The sequence below is a fragment of the Astyanax mexicanus genome, chromosome 1, assembly GCF_023375975.1.
Source record: "Astyanax mexicanus isolate ESR-SI-001 chromosome 1, AstMex3_surface, whole genome shotgun sequence".
Lineage (NCBI taxonomy): Eukaryota > Metazoa > Chordata > Actinopteri > Characiformes > Acestrorhamphidae > Astyanax > Astyanax mexicanus.
In genome coordinates this window covers 121,559,063-121,580,000 of record NC_064408.1, presented here as the reverse complement: position 1 = coordinate 121,580,000, position 20,938 = coordinate 121,559,063, and the positions used below count along the sequence as shown (strand labels likewise).

General features: G+C 41.2%; 1 protein-coding gene across 2 annotated transcripts in view; it reads right to left on the bottom strand.

The window, feature by feature from the left end:
- LOC103028203 (mannosyl-oligosaccharide 1,2-alpha-mannosidase IA) overlaps positions 1-20,938 on the bottom strand; it is a 366,316-nt gene that overhangs the window by 176,248 nt on the left and 169,130 nt on the right. For both annotated transcript variants that reach the window (XM_049467576.1, XM_049467575.1), the window contains exon 2: positions 2,212-2,308. In XM_049467576.1, coding sequence (XP_049323533.1) covers positions 2,212-2,308 — 97 coding nt within the window. The remainder of the gene's footprint in view (positions 1-2,211; positions 2,309-20,938) is intronic.

The window sequence follows — 20,938 nt, the reverse complement described above, 5'->3', positions numbered from 1 at the left end:
GCGGTGACACCGCGGAGCCGTGTAAATGGCAGTCCCTGACACCGATAAGAAGCAGAGGGAGAAACTGTCAGTCTGAACAAACCGCTTCCCACTAACCAGTGACATTAATCCGGACAAAAAGCTCCCGGCCCTCAGCCCCAGTCTCACAGCTGTTCCAGCCCTGACGCAACTCTAAACCTGCACATATCACACTAAACACACTGCCCTGCTGCTGAAACACACACTCACACACACACTCTACCGCTGTTCAACCATAGATATAAAACCACTTTAAGTTTATAAGAACTTAACGATACAATACAATCCTCTTTCAGGTCTTATAACACAGTAATTATATCAGACAGACACATGCCCTGATCTCTTTTACTCCAGAAGACATACGGCTGCTCAAAAATAGAATCATTTAAAATGTACAAGGGAGCAGAATTGTTTAAATAAACTTTAAATATATTCACACCTAAGATATCTTTTCAAAAATGGTTAGACTAGAGTGTTTATGAGTTAAAATCATAATAATGCTGATGATTTGAGTTCATTACATGGTTTATTAATTATTACTTTGATAAAATACATGGAGAAACAGCATCAGGCGGAGTTATCACACCTCTAGGATACATGTAGATACTAAAAACCTGACACTCAGAGTAAACTTTTTTACTCTAAATAAATAAAAATGTTTAGCTTTAGTTTGAGTAAAGCAGGTAGTTTGATACTTTTTCTGTGGACACTTTTGAGTCTTTATTTACTGATATTATTTGGTTTGAAACATCATATAAATATGTTTGAAGCACTAAAGGTAAATAATATTGGTTGGGGAAGGAGATCTTTTCACTTTTTTAGGTGTTTTTTTCTCAATGGGTTTCTTCTAGATTTAGCTTTACCGCACTGGGATGTGATCACTATTTTTAGAAAGAGTAAGCTCCGCCCTTTCTAACCATATATGGATTATGTTTATGTGTGAAGGGATTCCTGAGTAACTAAGCTGAGAACACAAGGTGAGATTTTGGACGAAACATCCGTCTGTAGGATTCTAAGGGGTAAACGAAAAAAACCTTAAGGTTGTTTGAACTATAATGATTGATAATGAAAAAATAAATAGTAAAAAAAATAAAATGCTTCTCTGGTGAGCTTTTGTTTACATTCCTCCACTTTCTTTCTCTCTGTTGTGCTCGGCGTGGCTTTAGTTCCCACCCGTTCTTGTTTTTTCACCCGTTGTCGGGCTCCCTATCTTCTTATTAGGGCGTTTTTCCCTGGCTGTGTCCTAATTCACTAGCCAGGGCAGCAGTAGTGTATTGGGCTGCGACCCTGATGACACAGGTTCGATCCCGCATGAAGAGCGGTTTGTGTGTTTATTTATTTATATTTTTTCCTTTCTTCTTGGGTTTACCTGGTTTGAGATCAACTGTTCTGCTGCAATTGGGTTCAACAACCCTCTGGGCTGGAGAGCTACTAGTCTGTAGCACTCCATCCCCTTAGACTTCATGTAATGACTTCATGGCCCGCCATGTAATGGATTGGAATATATAGCAGCCCTGATGAGCGCCATTTTCATCAATTTAACGTCTTCATGTTTTTGGATCAGCACAGCTGTTAACTGAAAGCCTGAATGACTTAAGGTGACTCTACTTCATGAAGTTGACTGAGAAAATCCAATTTTCTCAACTCTTAGAAGGTCAGTTAGATGGAACGCTTAAAAATAAAGGTGGCACAAAGGGTTCTTTGAGCGATACTGTTTAAAATCACTTTTAAAGGTTAGTGAAGGAGATGAGTGGGATGTTGTAGTGTGAAGAACCTTTAAAATGGCCCTTAGCCTCTGTTGCGCTGCTGTTTTCACACTGAGTCAAGCTTAAATGGGTAAAAGTTAACACACTTTACACAACCTGTGCTGTCAGTGGAAACAAATGACCAATGATTGAAGTCTATGAAGAGTTAGGAGTTTAGGAGGCACAAAAACGCTTGTCCAGCGAGGCAATTGAACCCTAGACTACCATAGACTGGATTGATTATTGCTTAGAATGACAGAGGGCCTTCTAGAAGGTCTAGAATGATGTTTTAACATGCAAGACTGGGCTTTTTTAATGGTTCTACCCAATCCCCAAGTCCCAATCAATAAAAGAGCTTCTTCGACTGTTCTACCAGAGAATAGCATCCAACCAAGCTGATCAAAAACCAAAAGCAGTCCAATGCAGTTGAGTCCATTTGGCTACTTACCGAACATGGTACCGATGTGTCCGTTTCTGGTCAGCGGCCGGAGCTCGTTCTTCCCCCAGGCGTAGCTCTTATAGTTATCCCAGGCGAACTTCATCATCTGTGGACAAAAACAGAAGAAATACATAGTGGTTTAAATCTGAAGTCCATAGATAAGAACATGGTTAATTCAACATCAGCTAAATAAATACAATTCTACTGCCAAAATACATCGTCTAGTCACTAGCACAGCAACGCATCACTGCCAACACTATCTACGACTTAGCAATACCATATCAACCACCTGGGATACAAAAAAAATAATAAGCACTAACATCTCAACCATTAGGGCTACCACAAAAATGACTTGGCAATACCATATCAACCACCTGTGATAGCACAAAAATGACTTGGCAATACCATATCAACCACCTGGGAAACAAAAAAATAATAATAAGCACTAACATATCAACCATTAGGGTGCCACAAAAAAAGACTTGGCAATACCATATCAACCACCTGGGATACAAAAAAAAATAATAAGCACTAACATCTCAACCATTGGGGTGCCACAAAAAAAATACTTGGCAATACCATATCAACCACCTGTGATAGCACAAAAAAAACAACTTGGCAATACCATATCAACCACCTGGGATACCACAAAAAAAACAACTTGGCAATACCATATCAACCACCTGGGATACCACAAAAACGACTTGGCAATACCATATCAACCACCTGGGATACCACAAAAACGACTTGGCAATAGCATTTTAAAACATCTGAGGTACCACACAAATGACATAGCAACCACCTGTGTTACCACAAAAGACTTGGCAATACCATATCAACCACCTGGGATGCCACAGAAATAACTTGACAATACGATAGCAAACACCTATGATACCACAGAAATGAGTTGGCAAAAGCATTGCAACCACCTAGAATATAACAGCAATCACTTAGCAACACCAGCCTAACCACCTGGGATACCATAGCAACCACTTAGCTACATCAGTATCTATTGCACATTATATACATACAATATAAATCATAGGATATGACAGTGACTACTCAGTACCATACTGAGATACTAGATATACTATATAAAAATAAGATACCTCTTAATGATGAGTTTTTTTTTGCCAAAATGTAAAATCTCTGGAATATAATCAAGAGGAAATGGAAAATGGTTATCCAAAAGCAGTGTGTAAGACTGGTGGAGGAGAACATGATGACAAGATGCATGAAAACTGTGATTAAAAATCAGAATTATTCCACCAAATATTGATTTCTGAACTCTTAAAACTCTTTATGAATATGAACTTGTTTTCTTTGCATTATTTGAGGTCTGAAAGCTCTGCATCTTTTTTTTATTTATTTCAGACATTTCTCATTATTTTCTGTAAATAAATGCTCTAAATGACAGTATTTTTATTAGGAATTTGGGAGAAATGTTGTCTGTAGTTTATAGAATAAAACAACAATGTTCATTTTACTCAAATATAAACCTATAAATAGCAAAATCAGAGAAACTGATTGAGAAACTGAAGTGATCTCTTTTTCTCTTTTTATCAGAGTTGTATATATTAAATTTATATGTGGGTCATGTTAAATATAATGGAGGCTGTAATTTCAGATATCAGACGTGTCTCAGCTAATCCAGATCTGTCATGTGACGGCGAGGCGGCGGCTGTACAGTGCACATGCAAATCATCACACACAGAAAAGAGCGGGAAAATGAGGAGGGGAGAGGTGGAGAGAGAGAGAGAAATCTAGAAAAAAAGCAGAATTTAATCATTTCTCATTTTTCATTTCTCTCAGTGACACAAACATTCTGTCTCCGCCCCCCAACGCCGCCGCCACCCGCCTGCAGCATAACACTGATATAATTAGCTCTTCTGTTACAGCACCAACACTGCTCATCATTAATCACCATACACACACACACACACACACACACTGACAGCACACACACTCATACACACACACGAGCGCGACATGATTTACTACAAAACAACTCCGCTCCATTACAAACACACGCCAACAGCAAATCTCTTCATGCATGTTTTTTGCAACTGCTCTAAAAAAATTCAGAAGAGTCTGCATATACAGCGCTGTATTAAAAAGTTATTATATCTGTATATCCCCTATCACTAGCGATGCCACAACACCAGGAGGGTGAAGATTAGCACATGCCTCCTCTGATACATGTGAAGTTATAAAGACTGCTGCTGATGTAGCATTGCCGAGTAGCATCACAGGAAAGCGCAGCGATTTGGTTCTGATACTATAGCTCACAGACACAGCCTCGTGCTGATCCACATCACCCTTTTGGAGTGATGAGGGGAAAGAGCACCATCTACTGTACCCACCCAGAGAGAGAGAGCAAGACCAATTGTGCACTCTCGGGGCTCCGGCAGCTGATGGACAGCTGCATGACTGGGATTCAAACCAGTAAGTGATCTTGCAATCATAGTGGCAGAAATGACTTGGCAATACCATATCAACCACCTGTGATTCAACAGAAATGACTTGGCAATACCATATCAACCACATGTGATTCAACAGAAATGACTTGGCAGTATCATATTAGCTACATAGTATACAACAAAAACAACTTGGCAATACCGTATCAACCACCTGGCACACCACAAAAAACAACTTCTCAAAAACAAATATCATTATCAACTACCTGTGATATTACAGACATTACTTGGAAATACCATGTCAGCCCCCTGTGATATCAACCACACACTTTACACATACACACCAGATCAATTTAAAGTATCCAATTAACCAGATCTCCATGTTTTTGGACTGTGGGAGGAAACCAGAGCCCCCAGAGGAAACTCCACCCAGAGAGGGACTTGAACCCAAGACCCCAGTGCTGGGAGGCGAACGTGCTAACCACTAAGCCACCTGACTACAACACAAAATCACTTTTTAGAGTGAATTTAATGGACTGGACTTCAGTTTAGGAACCATAGAGAACCTGAATGTTCTTCAGTAGATGTTGCACATTGATAGATATACACAGACTGCTCTGGCTAGCTTTCATTTCATCGTAGATAAGTATAAAAGCCCTCACCACCGTCCTGAAGCGCTAGCTAACGTGGGAAAGCTCCCAGCTCTGACAGGACGAGCCGTCTTCAGTCCTCACAGTGAATTACGGCGAGGGGACGTGACGGAGGGGCCGCTGTAAGACCGAGCGAGGGCCGGGAAGCTGACGGAAGGGCCTGAGGCGCCGGCGGCTCAGTGACGGTCTCGTTAAGGAGGAGAGCTGATGGGCTTTCTCCTCAGAGGAAGAAAAGACAGAGTATTGCATTACAGACGCTTCGGGTTTCGTTTTAATTCATTCCGAGAAACGCGTCTTTTCTAGAAAGGCAGCCGAGCGCCGCTCCCCGAGGGGTCTGGAGGAAAATAAACGGAATTAAAGAGAAGAGAAGAAAGCACCTTAAATAAATGCTGCTTTCAGTTTCTGGGTGAACTCGCCGTCCACTTTATCTGCAGGGAGCAGAAATGTAGACGATAAGCACGACGGCACTGGCGGAGATACGGAATACCTAAATACCTTTATCTCAGGGGTCCTTTAAAACATTTACACCACACTGCCACAAGTTACCAACATAACAGCAAGAAAACGTTACTTAAGTAGAAATGTTGGTTATCTCTACTTTCCTCTACTTTCCCTTCCAGATAAATATCTCCTTTATCCAGATAGAGTGAATAAATCTGATTGTGATTGGATGTAGAGAAGTATAAACATACACCATTCTGACTCTCTATTGGTTTATACTGTGATCCATCACACCTGCACACGCCCTAAGCTTTTGTTCTTATTGGCTTTATTTTTTCCCCTTACATTACTTTTACTTTTATACTTTAAGTAGTTTTGAAAGCAGTACTTTTTTTAAACACTTAAACAGTTTAAAAGCTTGAGTTGATGCTTTTTTATAACTACTACCTACAGAGTAATGGATGGAGATACTTTTCACACTTTTGCTAATTTTGCTTTAAACTGCTCACCATTTAGGCCGTTTGTCAGCCAAACACCATCTCTTGCATCCACAGTTAATCCTGTTGGATGTGGTTGGTCCTTCTTGGTGGTATGCTGACGTTACCCTGGATACCGTGGCTCTTGATGCATCACAAAGACTTGCTGTTTTGGTCACAGATGCTCCAGCAAGACGTGCACCAACAATGTGTCCTCTTTTGAACTCCTCTTTTGAGCAGAACTGTGCTCTTCCCCTGCTAATTGAACATTCACACTCTTACTGCTCTTACTGGTGCAATAATGTGCAATTAATGAAGATTGGGCACCAGGCTGCTCCAATTTAGCCATGGTGAAACCTCCCACACTAAAATGATGACAGGTGTTTCAGTTTCATTGTCCAACCCCTGTATGTAAGTTGCCAAAATAGTTAGCCAGCATGCTTTTGGGAAACGCATTCCAGGCAAGGTGTAGAAACAAGGAGGTGGTCATAATGTTGTGCTTGATCGGTATATAAAGCTTCATACTTCCTTACACTGCTGATGCTCAGATGCTGATGCTATGAAGTCATATCCTGCGTGGTTTAAATGCAGGAGGAGATGGATGGTGGTTCTTCTGACTCGGTCATAAATCAAGACGAGCAAAAGGGATTATGAGGAATCAGCAGAACGGCGAGACTCCAGATGTCTGAGTGAGGCGGAGAACCCAGGAGAGACGAGAAAATTCCTCAGAGAACGCCAACACACACCTCTACACACACACACACCTATATATAACAGACACAACTTCATTACGATCTCTGAGAAGAAGCGTTTGGAGGTTTAAACGGTGCTGATCTTGTCGGTGACAGCGAGAGAGAGAAAGAGAAAACCATTAGAGAAACATGGCAGACGTTTTTTCTTTTTTTCCTCTTCATGAGAGGCGAACACATGCTCAGATCAGATCTGCTCCGCTGATGAATCAGACCTCGTACACCATTTGTCTTTGTTTTCTTTAATTTATTTTTTATCATTATTTTTTTTAAAGAAATCAGTATGATTGCCACGTCAGCGGCGGAGACCGCACGCCACCCGGGCTCTGGGGAAAAGCTCGAATAAGCGCAAATAAATACGTATATATAATGAAATAAATACATAAACGGGCCCAATATCGAGCGATCGGAAAGGTATTGTGTTCCCAGCATGCTCTCTGAGCTCCCTGGAGAAGCATGCAGCCCCCCCAACCCCATCCCCCCCCTCACCCACCCACCCGATCCTCTACCAGCCACCACCCCTACACATACCAAACACGAGAAGCTTTTTTTTTTTAGCATTTTCTCAGTCATCTTTATGAGGTAGAATCACATGAAATTCAGGCTAATTTCAGTTAACAGCTGTGCTGAACTCATCAAGAGTTAATTACTTGAATTTCTTGTCTCTTAATAAAGTGTTTGAGAGCATCAGTTAAAGTAAAGTAGTGAAGAGGTAGAGTTACAGGTATACAGTGAATGAGTAATGTTCTACTCCAGATTATGAGAAGCTAAAACTACTCAACTAAGTAAAAATTGACTGAAAAATGACTTTAAGAAAAAGTAAAGGTGAGTGAGAAGAACAGGTGTAGTCAATATTCTGGTGATGAGCTTCCTGGTAGTGTTGTGTGCAGTGTCATGTGATTACGAGAGGGAGTGATGTTAGTGTGTGGTATATTCTGGGTATCGTAGTCCGGAGACTGGAGATCGCAGGTAGAGCTGAGTGTGGGAGACTATAAACTAATAAACTAAAAATGGATAAACTTCTTTTTTTAATGAAAAGTGACGATATCCGTATTGAAATGAAAAGAAATAAGAAATATATCAGGGAATAGATTTTGCCCATATTATTTAGCACTAGCTTTTTGTCACTCTCAGGTAAAGTTGATGTTTTCGAAATACTGTATTTTTCGCACTATAAGGTCTATTTTCCTCTTGTGCACCGGATTGTAAGGCACATTTTATTCGACACTAGTAAGGAACAGGGGGGGGGGGGTGTCGCCACGTTTTTGCTTCTAATTCAGCAGATATCACCACTGGGTGCTTAGATTAGCTAAACTTAGATTTCTAGATTTCCACTAAGGCTGTATGCAGCAGCCTTAGAATTAGCGGCTAATCGCTAGCACTAGCTGCCTGACAATGCAACACTGAGGAACCTTTGAGTGTTCCGGTAAGCCAGGGTGATATTAGCTAGCGGTTCATCCCATGTTGCTTGTTTTAACACTGTAAACATGCAGACTACAGTCTGATATACTCGCCTCTGAACGGCAAAAAAGAGCTAGCGCTTAGCGTGGTTAGCGGCTAATGCTAATGCTAGTGCTAGCCAGGGTTGACAGCAGACTACAGACTGATAATACTCACTTCTGAACGGTGAAAGCACTTAGTACCTAGCACTTAGTAATGCTAATTCTAATGCTGCTCCATCCTTAGTGCTGGAGAAACTTCACTGAATTATAAGGATTATAAGGAGCACTGATGATTTTTGGGAAAATGAAAGGATTTTAAATGCACCTTATAGTTGATGATATGAAGTCTGAAGGGGGTCTAAGACCACATTGCTTGTAAAAGCAGTGTGATGTTTCTCCTACAATAAAACACACCTGTAAATTATGCAGGGTGAATTATATATACAACAGAAAAATAAATAAAAAAACATCATCGCATTGTTTCCTATTGTTCTCCGTCCTCCAGCCTTCAGACGCTGTTGAATTCACCTCCGCCTCTGAGCAGCAATTTCCCCGGGTTGATACCGGGCATGATCTGTGCGCTGGAGGACTCTCCAGCGTGAATTATGCCTAATAACGTCCTTCACAACACAGACGCATCGGAAATCAGAACAACACATTAAAAGACACCTTCCTCTGAGAGGAGAACAGCACTTCAACAGCCATTATTAACCCCTCCACAAGGTCTGCAGGACGGAAGAAACAAGAGCCTTTAAGGACCGGGCTCGTCTAATTTCACCTCAGAGCTCACACTCAGAGTTTCCTGTATTATCCGGAGAGTCTAGTCCAGAATATATGTGAAGGTAAAATAAGTCTTCAAGTTTTGAAGGCAAAAAAGGCAAGTTTATTCTGGTACAACCAGTGCAACCAGTGATATGGCAGCTGTATTTTATAATGAGGAATAAGATAGAAGAATCTCTTGGTCTTCCTTTTCTTGGGGTGGTCTTAATGAGTGCCAGTTCCATCATCAAATACTTTTAATGGTCACATGATCACAATAGCATGGCTTGGCTGAAGAAGAGTCTGGGTTTTTTTAGCATCTGCGTGCCCTATGGAAGACAGTCAAGATAACTGCCAATGAAATGAGTCAAAAATTGCTGCTTTTAGAGCGTCTCTGCAGGGTTCATAAAGCAGCTGGCTTTCCGAAAGATCCTCTCGCTGCTTCTAATTACAGTAGACGAGCCGTTTCCTCAGAGTTCTTATCACTCTCAACCGTAATCAATAGCCAGAGTCGCCCGAGCCGTCCTTAAAACACTCAACGTCACCGACACACATCCCAAACCGCGGGGAACTGGGAGCGTAATGGGCAGGCGGAGGAGAGAAAGAGAGAGAGAGAGAGAGAGAAAGAGAAAGAGAGAGAGAGAGAGAGAAAGAGAGAGAGCGCTCTGAGACGATTATCAGCCCCGTCGCCCATTAAAAGCTCTCGCGGCTGGACGAGGAAAGCGAGAGATAAAGAGATAAATGGAGGAGTGGAGCGAGGGCAAGCTCTGATTGCAGGCAGCTGTGTTGGGAAAAAAGAGATAGAAAAAAGAAGACTGAAGAAGAGCTGGAGGAAGAGGAAGAAGCGGCAGTAAAAAAGATACAAAGACATCGAGAAGCTAAATTAGCGGAATCAGTGGAATTAGCAACATTAGCGACTTTTTAGCGACATAACGGGAATTAGCGGATATCTTTATCTTTCTAACGTTTCCGAAGATGTCCATCCTGCAGCTGCTTCGCCCTCATCATAACTCCTATCATCATAACAGAGCACGTTTTCCCTAAGCGTCCCCACAAAAATAGCACAAAAAATCACAAGCATTCATAATGAGGAGCTTTCTGTTGGCTTTTCTCTTCCTCCGAAGCGAAAGGGCACTTCAGGAACAGGCGCTGGCTAAATTTACATGCCCAGCCCGCATAAATATTCAGCTCCTCGGCTGAAACCAAACCAGCGCCCAAGGAAAGATTCACACAGTCCGGGGAAAAGCTGCTGAAAAAAAAAATCATCCGTTGAAGCGCAGGCAAACATCATTATCTCCAGGCAGAATAGCGCAAACAACCCAAACTTCATCTAAACACAGGAATGAAATAGTTTATAGTACGTTTATGACCCTGAGAGACTGTAAGAATATAGAGATGTGTGATCCAGGCTATGAAGGAACACATAAGGAATCATGTCGTAACTTTAAAGAGTCTGAGGCTGGAAACTCTGATGAACTCCTCTCGCTCTTCCTTTCCTGGGCGGAACTGCACTTGATACTTTCCAATTTCTTGAAATTCTTCTTTTCAGATTGACTGACCTTTATTTCCTTTATTAGTTCTTGCTTCTCATAACCTGGATTAGAACATTACTCAAATATTCACTATTCACTGTATACCTGTAACTCTACCTCTTCACTACTTTACTTTAACTGATGCTCTCAAACACTTTATTAAGAGACAAGAGATTTAACAAGTAATTAACTCTTGATGAGTTCAGCACAGCTGTTAACTGAAAGCCTGAATTCCAGGTGACTCTACCTCATAAAACTGACTGAGAAAATCCAGCAGAGATGTGCAAAACTGTCTAATCTAAGCAAGAGGTGCTACTTTGAAGAATGTAAAATATAAAACATTCTGGTTTGGTAAACTCTTTTTTGTTTATTAAAAAAATCCATATGTTTTTCTTAATAGTTTGGATGATTTTAGTATTAATCTACAATACTTAAAATAATGAAAAAAACACTGAATTTAAGGTGCATCCAAACTTTTGACTGATACTGTATATTAAGAATTAAGTTTAAGGTCCCCCTCACTGGACTACAAGTGAAGTCATTTACACCTTGTTACATACTGTCACACCCTGTTACACACCCTATTACACCCTGTTACACACTGTTACACCTTGCTATACTCTGTTACACCAAGTTATACCAAGTTACACCACATTACACCCTGTTACACCCCGTTACACCCTGTTATACCCCATTAAACCCTATTATACCTTGTTATACTCCGTTACACAATGTTATACCAAGCTACACCACATTACACCCTGTTACACCCCGTTACACCCTGTTATACCTTGTTACATACTGTCACACCCTGTTACACACCCTATTACACCCTGTTACACACTGTTACACCTTGTTATACTCTGTTACACCAAGTTATACCAAGTTACACCACATTACACCCTGTTACACCCCGTTACACCCTGTTATACCCCATTAAACCCTGTTATACCTTGTTATACCCCGTTATACCCCGTTACACCTTGTTATACCCTTTTACACCCGTTACACCCTGTTACACCTCATTACACCCTGTTACACCACCATACACCCTGTTTTACCATGTTACACCACTTTACACTCTGTTACACCAAAATACACCCCGTTACACCCTGTTTCACTCTGTTACAACACATTACACCCTGTTAAACCCTGTTACACCACGTTCCACCCAATTTATACCCTGTTATACTCTGTTACACCCCGTCACTCCATGTTACTATTAAGTTTGTGATGACACATGAGACAGAAGTCCTGGGACAGCAGTAAGGAAACTGAAGTCATGAAGTGCTTCACTTTGGGGGGTTTACTCCCTTCAGTCTCCTTTTAAGTCTTGGAGATGGATTAGGCCATTCTAAAAGCTTTCACTTCACGTCACATGTGTACTGGAAATACAGCATAGAGCTCTAACGTTACCACCCACAGTGGACAGTAACGCAGTGCAGTGGGGAATTATGATGGTGACCGGTGGCATCTGGCTAGAACTGTCCACGAAAACAGACAAGCAAGTCTTATAGAAACTACTGAACATCCACAGTCAATGCACATTCTTTAGCTTCCATGTCACATATCATATTCCATATCAAATCTAGCATTAGCATATTTTAGCTGGAGGTAAAAAATGCTAAAATTTCTAGTTTCACTCCCTCTTCTAGTGAACAATTCCACTGCAAAAACAAGTAGCAGCAGCGAGACAAGCTAAACCGCGAGCGGAGCTGTAAACACTGCAGAAGCACCTGAAGCAAACCGTGTCAACCACTTATTTCCTACCAGAAAAAAGAGCCCCCTCGATCCCCCCATGCTGTTACAATTACAGCGCTAAGGGAACACACACCCCGCCGGCCCGGCGCTGAGCTCCGAGACGCAGGCGGGAAATCACGGCCCTGACCCCTGAGCTCGCTGACCACCAGCGCTGGAGGAGCTCAGTATAGAATATGATTTATCACCAGGACTAAACGCCGCGGGGTGTATGGGGTCACAGCCCCCACAAGTGGGTCTAGGACACAAATAAATACCAAGTAACTCTGCTGAGGGGGCGATAACGCCCAGCGCTGTCGAGTTCAGGAGAACCAGGTCCAGGTTCTTATACTGACTGAGGGTTTTTTCAAAGCTGTACTTGGTTTCTATGGTCAGGATCAGTTGATGAGTTCATTTATTTGGAGCGTTTTCTTCCTCTGTTTGGTTTATTTTCACACAGGCATAAACCTATACGCGTCAAAATGCGCACCAATAAACCACGCGAGCACATCGTCTCCTCTGATTGATGTATCTCTTAATGAAGAATCATAAAGGTGTCGGTAATGCTGTACCTGCTCAGCGAGCCTCTCTTTGAAATCGTCCATTTTTGTTTTCTTGGCACGCCTCTTTTTTTAACAACCAATCACAGGCGTTGTTGCGTTGTGTGTTCGGCCGTGAAGTTCGCCCAGCTTCCGTTTGCACGACACGGCGAACGAAGCCCCTGTGCGACGTCCGCGGCTGTACGTTTTCTCCGCAATTGCGTCACATTGTTCGCTAAAGCCACGCGAACGTCGTCTCCGCATGAAGTATGCCGAGGCCTTAAGGGTACAAACGAACCAGAGTCTGTTTTAACCAAACCAAATAGGGTAGTCTAAAAAATCACGCTTATTTAAATTTCTGCTGTAGACTTGTGTGAGCAAAAGTATTGGAACAGATAAAATAGACTTCCACTGACATAACTACATTTTGTGTTGTTTTGTATGTTTTTCTTGGATTTCACCACAGCATCTTACAGTTGGTGTTAGTTTTGGGGGTTTACTCCCTTCAGTCACCTCTTTAGCAGGTCAGTTTGTGTTATATATGGCTTTATATGGTCTGGACATCGACTTGGCCAGTTTAAAACCTTCCACTTTACCTCAAATCTGAATGTTTTACAGTTTTTCTACAGCAGAAATGAAGGGATTGGCCTCACTGTTCCAATACGTTTAATGAGGACTGTACTTCTAATCACATCTGATTTTTTTTTTTTTTTTAATCAAGGGTAAAATAAAAATGAGTTAATCCTGATTTTGTTGGAATAACTATCTCTACTATCTGGGGAAAAGCTTGATTGATCGTCACTCCACCTCATCCCCAACTCCTCATCCAAGACCTAGGGCCTTATTTAAGAGATCTACATGTGAGCCATCAACTGTGCACTGTGCAGCTGGATTCAGGGCATGTCAGAGTGTCTTTGCTATCATAACGACGGGAAAAGTACACCTTGCCCGGCTCGAAACACGGAAAAGGCATGTACTAATTCTCTTAATTTATCATGAGCGTGGTTCATTTTGGGCGTGACGTGAAATAAACCAATCAGTTAGTCACTTGCTCATTATTCCTTTAAGAGCCAGGTGCGCTCTGACTTTGGCAGATTGCTATTTTAATGATGCAGCTACCTGGTCGTGTCCAACAAACGCTTCTCAGCAGAGGAAACTGAGCTGCCTGTTCGCATTTACAGAACCAGTAGTGTTATTTTATTTAGTATTCTGTTTATTGTTGATGTAAAAGTTGGGTTTGTGCACCGCAGCTAAGATAGGAACGGACCTTTTACTGTTGACTGTTGTCAGGGTTTTAATCAGTCAGTGGTGCACCTGTGTTTTCCGTCACCAAGATAGAAACATGGCAGAAATTTACCTGAACACACCTCACTTCCAGACCACAGTGTAGATATATTTGTAACTGTGTAGACTGTTGACAAGGTGTAAGATAGCAATGAGCATTGCGACACGCTTTGTGCACAGGGTGTACGATAGAGCCTATAGAGTTCTATGTCAGCAATTGGGCCGTATTGGCAAGCTAGCTGGGAATTTATGGAAACAACTTTCTCTACCCTGCTGTATGTGTGTGTGTGTGTGTGTGTGTGTGTATGTGTGTGTGTGTGTGTGTGTGTGTGTAACATCCTTCATTCTGCCAGCAGTGCAGAGGATCACAAGTAATAAATCACCTTTCCTCTCCAGGCCACCTTAACAAGCTGCTGGATCATCATCTTAAACACGTCAGCTTAAACACACACACACACACACACACACACACACACACACACACACACACACACACACACACACAAACACACAAACACAAACACACACACACACCAATAAGGCCTACATACAGTAAAGCCACCCACCCGCAATAACGCATTCTGTAAGACTCAGCGCCTCCCAGAACCCTGATGCCCAGCAGAACACTCTAAAAGACCTGTTAATACTGAGTAAAATTTACAGCTTTCCTATTGGCTCCTGGCATCATTTATTTGCATACTGAGTGTGTTACCCTCCCTCGGTCACTGTTTGTGTGTAATCGTTTCCCCCAGACTGCCTTTTCTTAGGTATTCAGTTATAGTTTATATAATGGATCATAGTCAATCAATCAATCAATCAATTAATTCACCTTAATTTTAACTTGGGAGTACACTGAAAAAAAAAAATCAATCAATTAGTTAATCTGGTTAATCTAAAAATAAGGAACTTTCTGAGCTTTATAAGATTTAATTAAGAAGACATAAAACAATTCAGTATAAAAGGATTAGTGGACATGCTAAAGCAGTCAAATAAACATATAAATAATTAAAATAAAAAAGATAAAAAACAATAGAAAAATTATAGAAGACAAAACAAAATTAAGTAGTTTAAAAGTAATACCAAGATTCTAATTAAAATATTATACATATATACTAGAAGGCGAAAAGATCAAACACACAATAAAATAAATAAAAGGATGAAACAAATAAAATAAATAAAAAAAAGATAAAAGAAAACTAAATTCTAAAACAGTCAACAGTTAAGAATAAATCTACACTGATGATATGAGGTGTGGTGGTCTGGAAGTGAGCTGTGTTCAGGTCAATTTCTGTCGTGTTTCTATCTTGTTGGTGGAAAACACTGGAGCTCCACTGACTGAATAAAACCCTGACAACAGTCAACATTTAACAGAATAAACCTTAACAATAAACAGAATAAAGAATAAAATAACATTACTGTTCCCTTAAATGAGCAGCTGGTGTTTCTTCACAGTGTGAACATAAGCACCGCGCTGTTAAGATACGAACGCACCAAAGTCAGAGCTCACCATGTTCTTAAAAGGGAATGATAAGTGGCACACTGATTGGTTTATTTCACGTTACGCCCAAAATTAACCAAACCCATGCTTCATTAAGAGAATTATTAGAACTGACAGAATGTGCATTTTACTCGCTTTTTAAGCTAATTTGCTGCATAATTTATTGAGAAATGTTAGGTATACTTAGGTAACATCTATTCAAAATATAGGGTAACCTATCCAAACATATATATAATACATACATATAATGCTATAGTTGGTTTTGTACAGTGAACAATGTGATCAATCACTACAGCAACTACAACTACAGCATCCCAGAAGCTCACTGTGCGGAAATTATGATTCCAAGGGTAGTTTGGTGAGTTAGTGAGTGATAGAGAGAGAGACAGAGAGAGAGAGAAAGAGAGAGAGAGAGAGAGAGAGAGAGAGAAGCCAAGACAAACATGTCCCAGGCTTGGTGTGTTTGGAAGCTCTACTGAAACTCTAATTGCACAGCTGGTCAGATTTCCAGCAGCAGACCGTCAGATTCTGAAGTGCAGGGTTTTGGGAATGGTGAGTAAATATTTGATCAAGTGTGCACACGCACACTGCCAGTCCCACGTCTGTCCAATTCTGTGCTCATTACACTATTAAACCGGCCAAATCCGGGGTCGGTACACAAGGTCAATGCCAAGATTTATAACCATGACAACACAAGAGGTCAATTCTATGACTGTGCCAATGTCACTTCACAAATTTGAGGGTCATGGCAACACAATAGGCTAATTTTATAGTCATGACACTATACCATGAGCCAATTATATCATCATAACAGTTCTATTGGCTAAATCTGAGATTGTGGCAGTATAATTGGTTAGTTATACTATGGTAATAACACAGTAGGACAAATCTATCGGCTTGTGAACACCATGAACCAATTCTAATAGATACATGGAAAGCCCATCGGCCAATGGTTATGAAGGTGCCATTGGCTAATTCTATGGTTATGAGAATGTTAATGTCAATAGCCAAATCTATCTATTATAATGGACATGTAATCCACCATTTCTATGGTCATAATTATGCAATCCACCACTTCTATGGTCCTGACCATGACATCTTCCCCTTCTATGGTCAGGACCATGCCATCCACCACTTCTATGGTCATGACCATGACATCTTCCCCTTCTATGGTCAGGACCATGCCATCCACCACTTCTATGGTCCTGACCATGCCATCCACCACTTCTTTGGTCATGACCATGCCATCCACCAGTTCTTTGGTCATGACCATGCCATCCACCACTTCTTTGGTTATAACCATGCCATCAACCATTTTTATGGTTATGGTCATGCAATCCACCACTTCTATGGTCATGACCATGCCATCCACCACTTCTATGGTCATGACAAAGCCATCCATCATGTCTATAGTCATCACCATACTACTGGCAAATTCTTTGGTCATGACAATCTCATCTGTCAATTCTGTATCCATGACCATGCAATCCAGCAATTATAGGGTCATGGCAATGCCATCCACCACTTCAATGGTCATGACAAAGCCATCCAACATTTCCATAATAATGACAAGGCCACCCACCACTTCTATGGTCATAACAAAGCCATACACCATTTCTATGGTCATGACCATGTTATCCACCACTTCTATGGTCATGAACCATGTCAACATCATGAACCAACTCTATGGTCATAACAATGCCATTGGCCAAAAATATATAAATGCATGAAAATTCCAAGGGTTACACTGTTGATTATGAAAATTTAATCGATGATTGTGACAATGCTATTGTCCAATTCTAAATCCATGATCATGCCATCCAGAAGAGAAAGTGCTAGAGAGAGAAAGAGAGGCTATGGCAGTACAATTGATTAGAAATATTATGGTAACACAATAGGACCATGAACCAATTCTATGGTCATCAATAATACATAGATTCATGTAAAGGCCATCGGCCACACTGTTGGTTATGAAAGTGACATTGGGCAATTCTATATCCATGACCATGCCAACTGATGACCATACTACTGGCAAAGCCTGTGGTCATGACAATATCATTGGTCAATTCTTTGGTCACGACACATGCCACAGTCAGGAGAACATCACAGGCCAAACCGGTGATGATAACAACACAAAAGGCCAATTATTTGGTCTATGAAAGCAACACCATAGAAATAGAAATGATATGGTCAATACACTATGTCAATGGCATTTTCTATGTTCATGACAATGCTGTTGGCTAAATCTTTGGTCATGAAGATGTAATGTGCCAATTACATATTCATGGCAATATCACTGTCTAAAACTATGATCATGACAATGCTGTTGACCATACTTATTCCATTATTCCACTCTATTCTTAACTAATAGGGCTTAGTTTATTTCACTGGAACTAAGGAACTGAACAGAACTCCTGAAAAAAACAACCCCACACCATCATCTTTATCCCCCCTCCACTAAACTTTACACTCGGCACACAAGTGAATACTTTAGGCAGTTTAGTGTACAGGACTGTGACAATGTAATTAAGTAATTCTATAACCATAGACCATGCTATAGGCCATTTCTATGGTTATGATGAGACCAGTACTAAGACCATGCTATTGGCTAATTCTATCTACCTCACTCTGCCTTGCTTAATCTTACTCAAACTCACTTTACCTCACTTTACCTCATTCTGCCTCACTCTAACTCGCTTTACCTTGCTCTACCATCTTGCTTTACCTCAATTCACCTCATTTTACCTCACTCTACCTCATTCTGCCTTACTTTATCTTACTCTAACTCGCTTTACCTCACCTTACCTTGCACTTCCGCCTTGCTTTACCTCACTCTACCTTTACCTCATTCTTTACCTCACTCTAACTCGCTTTACCTTGCTGTACCGTCTTGATTCACCTCACTCTACCTCATTTGTCATCACTCTACCTCACTCTGCCTCACTTTATCTTACTCTAATTCCCTCTACCTCACTTTACCTCATCGTGCCTCACTTTACCTCATTCTGCCTTACTTTATCTTACTCTAACTCGCTTTACCTCACCTTACCTTGCACTTCTGCCTTGCTTTACCTCACTCTACCTTTACCTCATTCTTTACCTCACTCTAACTCGCTTTACCTTGCTGTACCGTCTTGATTCACCTCACTCTACCTCATTTGTCATCACTCTACCTCACTCTGCCTCACTTTATCTTACTCTAATTCCCTCTACCTCACTTTACCTCATTGTGCCTCACTTTACCTCATTCACCTTTACTTTACCTTCCTCTAACTCGCTCTACCACCTCTCTTTACCTCACTTTTTCAATATACATCACTTTATCTCATTCTGCCTTACTTTACCTCACTCTAACTTGCTTTACCTTCCTCTACCATCTTGCTTTACCTCACTTTACCTCATTTTATGTCAATCTACCTTACTCTGCCTTGCTTAATCTTACTTAAACTCACTTTACCCCATTTTACCTCACTCTACCTCATTCTGCCTTACTTTACCTTACTCTAACTCGCATTACCTCACCTTACCTTGCTTTTCCGGCTTGCTTTACCTCTCTCTACCTTTACCCTCATTCTTTACCTCACTCTAACTCGCTTTACCTTGCTGTACCATCTTGATTTAACTCACTCTACCTCATTTGTCATCACTCTACCTCACTCTGCCTCACTTTATCTTACTCTAATTCCCTCTACCTCACTTTACCTCATCGTGCCTCACTTTACCTCATTCTGCCTTACTTTATCTTACTCTAACTCGCTTTACCTCACCTTACCTTGCACTTCCGCCTTGCTTTACCTCACTCTACCTTTACCTCATTCTTTACCTCACTCTAACTCGCTTTACCTTGCTGTACCGTCTTGATTCACCTCACTCTACCTCATTTGTCATCACTCTACCTCACTCTGCCTCACTTTATCTTACTCTAATTCCCTCTACCTCACTTTACCTCATTGTGCCTCACTTTACCTCATTCCCCTTTACTTTACCTTCCTCTAACTCGCTCTACCACCTCTCTTTACCTCACTTTTTCAATATACATCACTTTATCTCATTCTGCCTTACTTTACCTCACTCTAACTTGCTTTACCTTCCTCTACCATCTTGCTTTACCTCACTTTACCTCATTTTATGTCAATCTACCTTACTCTGCCTTGCTTAATCTTACTTAAACTCACTTTACCCCATTTTACCTCACTCTACCTCATTCTGCCTTACTTTACCTTACTCTAACTCGCATTACCTCACCTTACCTTGCTTTTCCGGCTTGCTTTACCTCACTCTACCTTTACCCTCATTCTTTACCTCACTCTAACTCGCTTTACCTTGCTGTACCATCTTGATTTAACTCACTCTACCTCATTTTTCTTCACTTTACCTCACTGCCTCGCTTTATCTTACTCTGATTCACTCTGCCTCGCTTTATCTTACTCTGATTCACTCTGCCTCGCTTTATCTTACTCTGATTCACTCTGCCTCGCTTTATCTTACTCTGATTCACTCTACCTCACCGTGCCTCACTTTACCTCGCTCTACTTCCTTGCTTTACCTCACTCTACCTCATTCTGCTTTACTTTATCTTACTCTAACTCACTTTATCTCACTTTACCTTCCACTAACTCACTCTACCACCTCTCTTTACCTCACTTTTTCACTACACTTCACTTTATCTCTCTTTTCCTCACTTTCTTTCACAATACCTTACCTTATCTCACTTAAACTCACTTTGTCTTTGTTGCTGTATGTAGGTAAAACCATTTGCGGTTTCTGTTTCCATGATGTTACCTTAGCTCTCATGATGCCAAAACAATAAGAATTCTAGACACTGCTAAACAACACTACACAGCAGAGAGAAAGAGAGAGAAACAGTGAGAGAAAAAGAGAGAAAGAGAGAGAAACGGAGAGAGAGAGAGACCTAGCCTAGACCCATACATCATTTCGTCCTTCTTTCGTCCGTCATTAGGATCGCTTTATCACCCTCCATCCCTCAGGCCTCCCGAGCGTCCAGCCCGGACCAGCTGAGACTGTTTAAAGATCGCATGAAAAATTCACAACACTGAGAGAAAATAGCCACACAGAGGCCATTATAACGGAAACGGCTCGGCCAGGGCCACCGGCACACCACACAATTTAGAGCCCTCTTTATTGGGTCCCAGAGGCTAATGAAGGGGGGCGTGGCCTGAGTCTGTAAACTCCGTCAAGGGAATTACGCTCA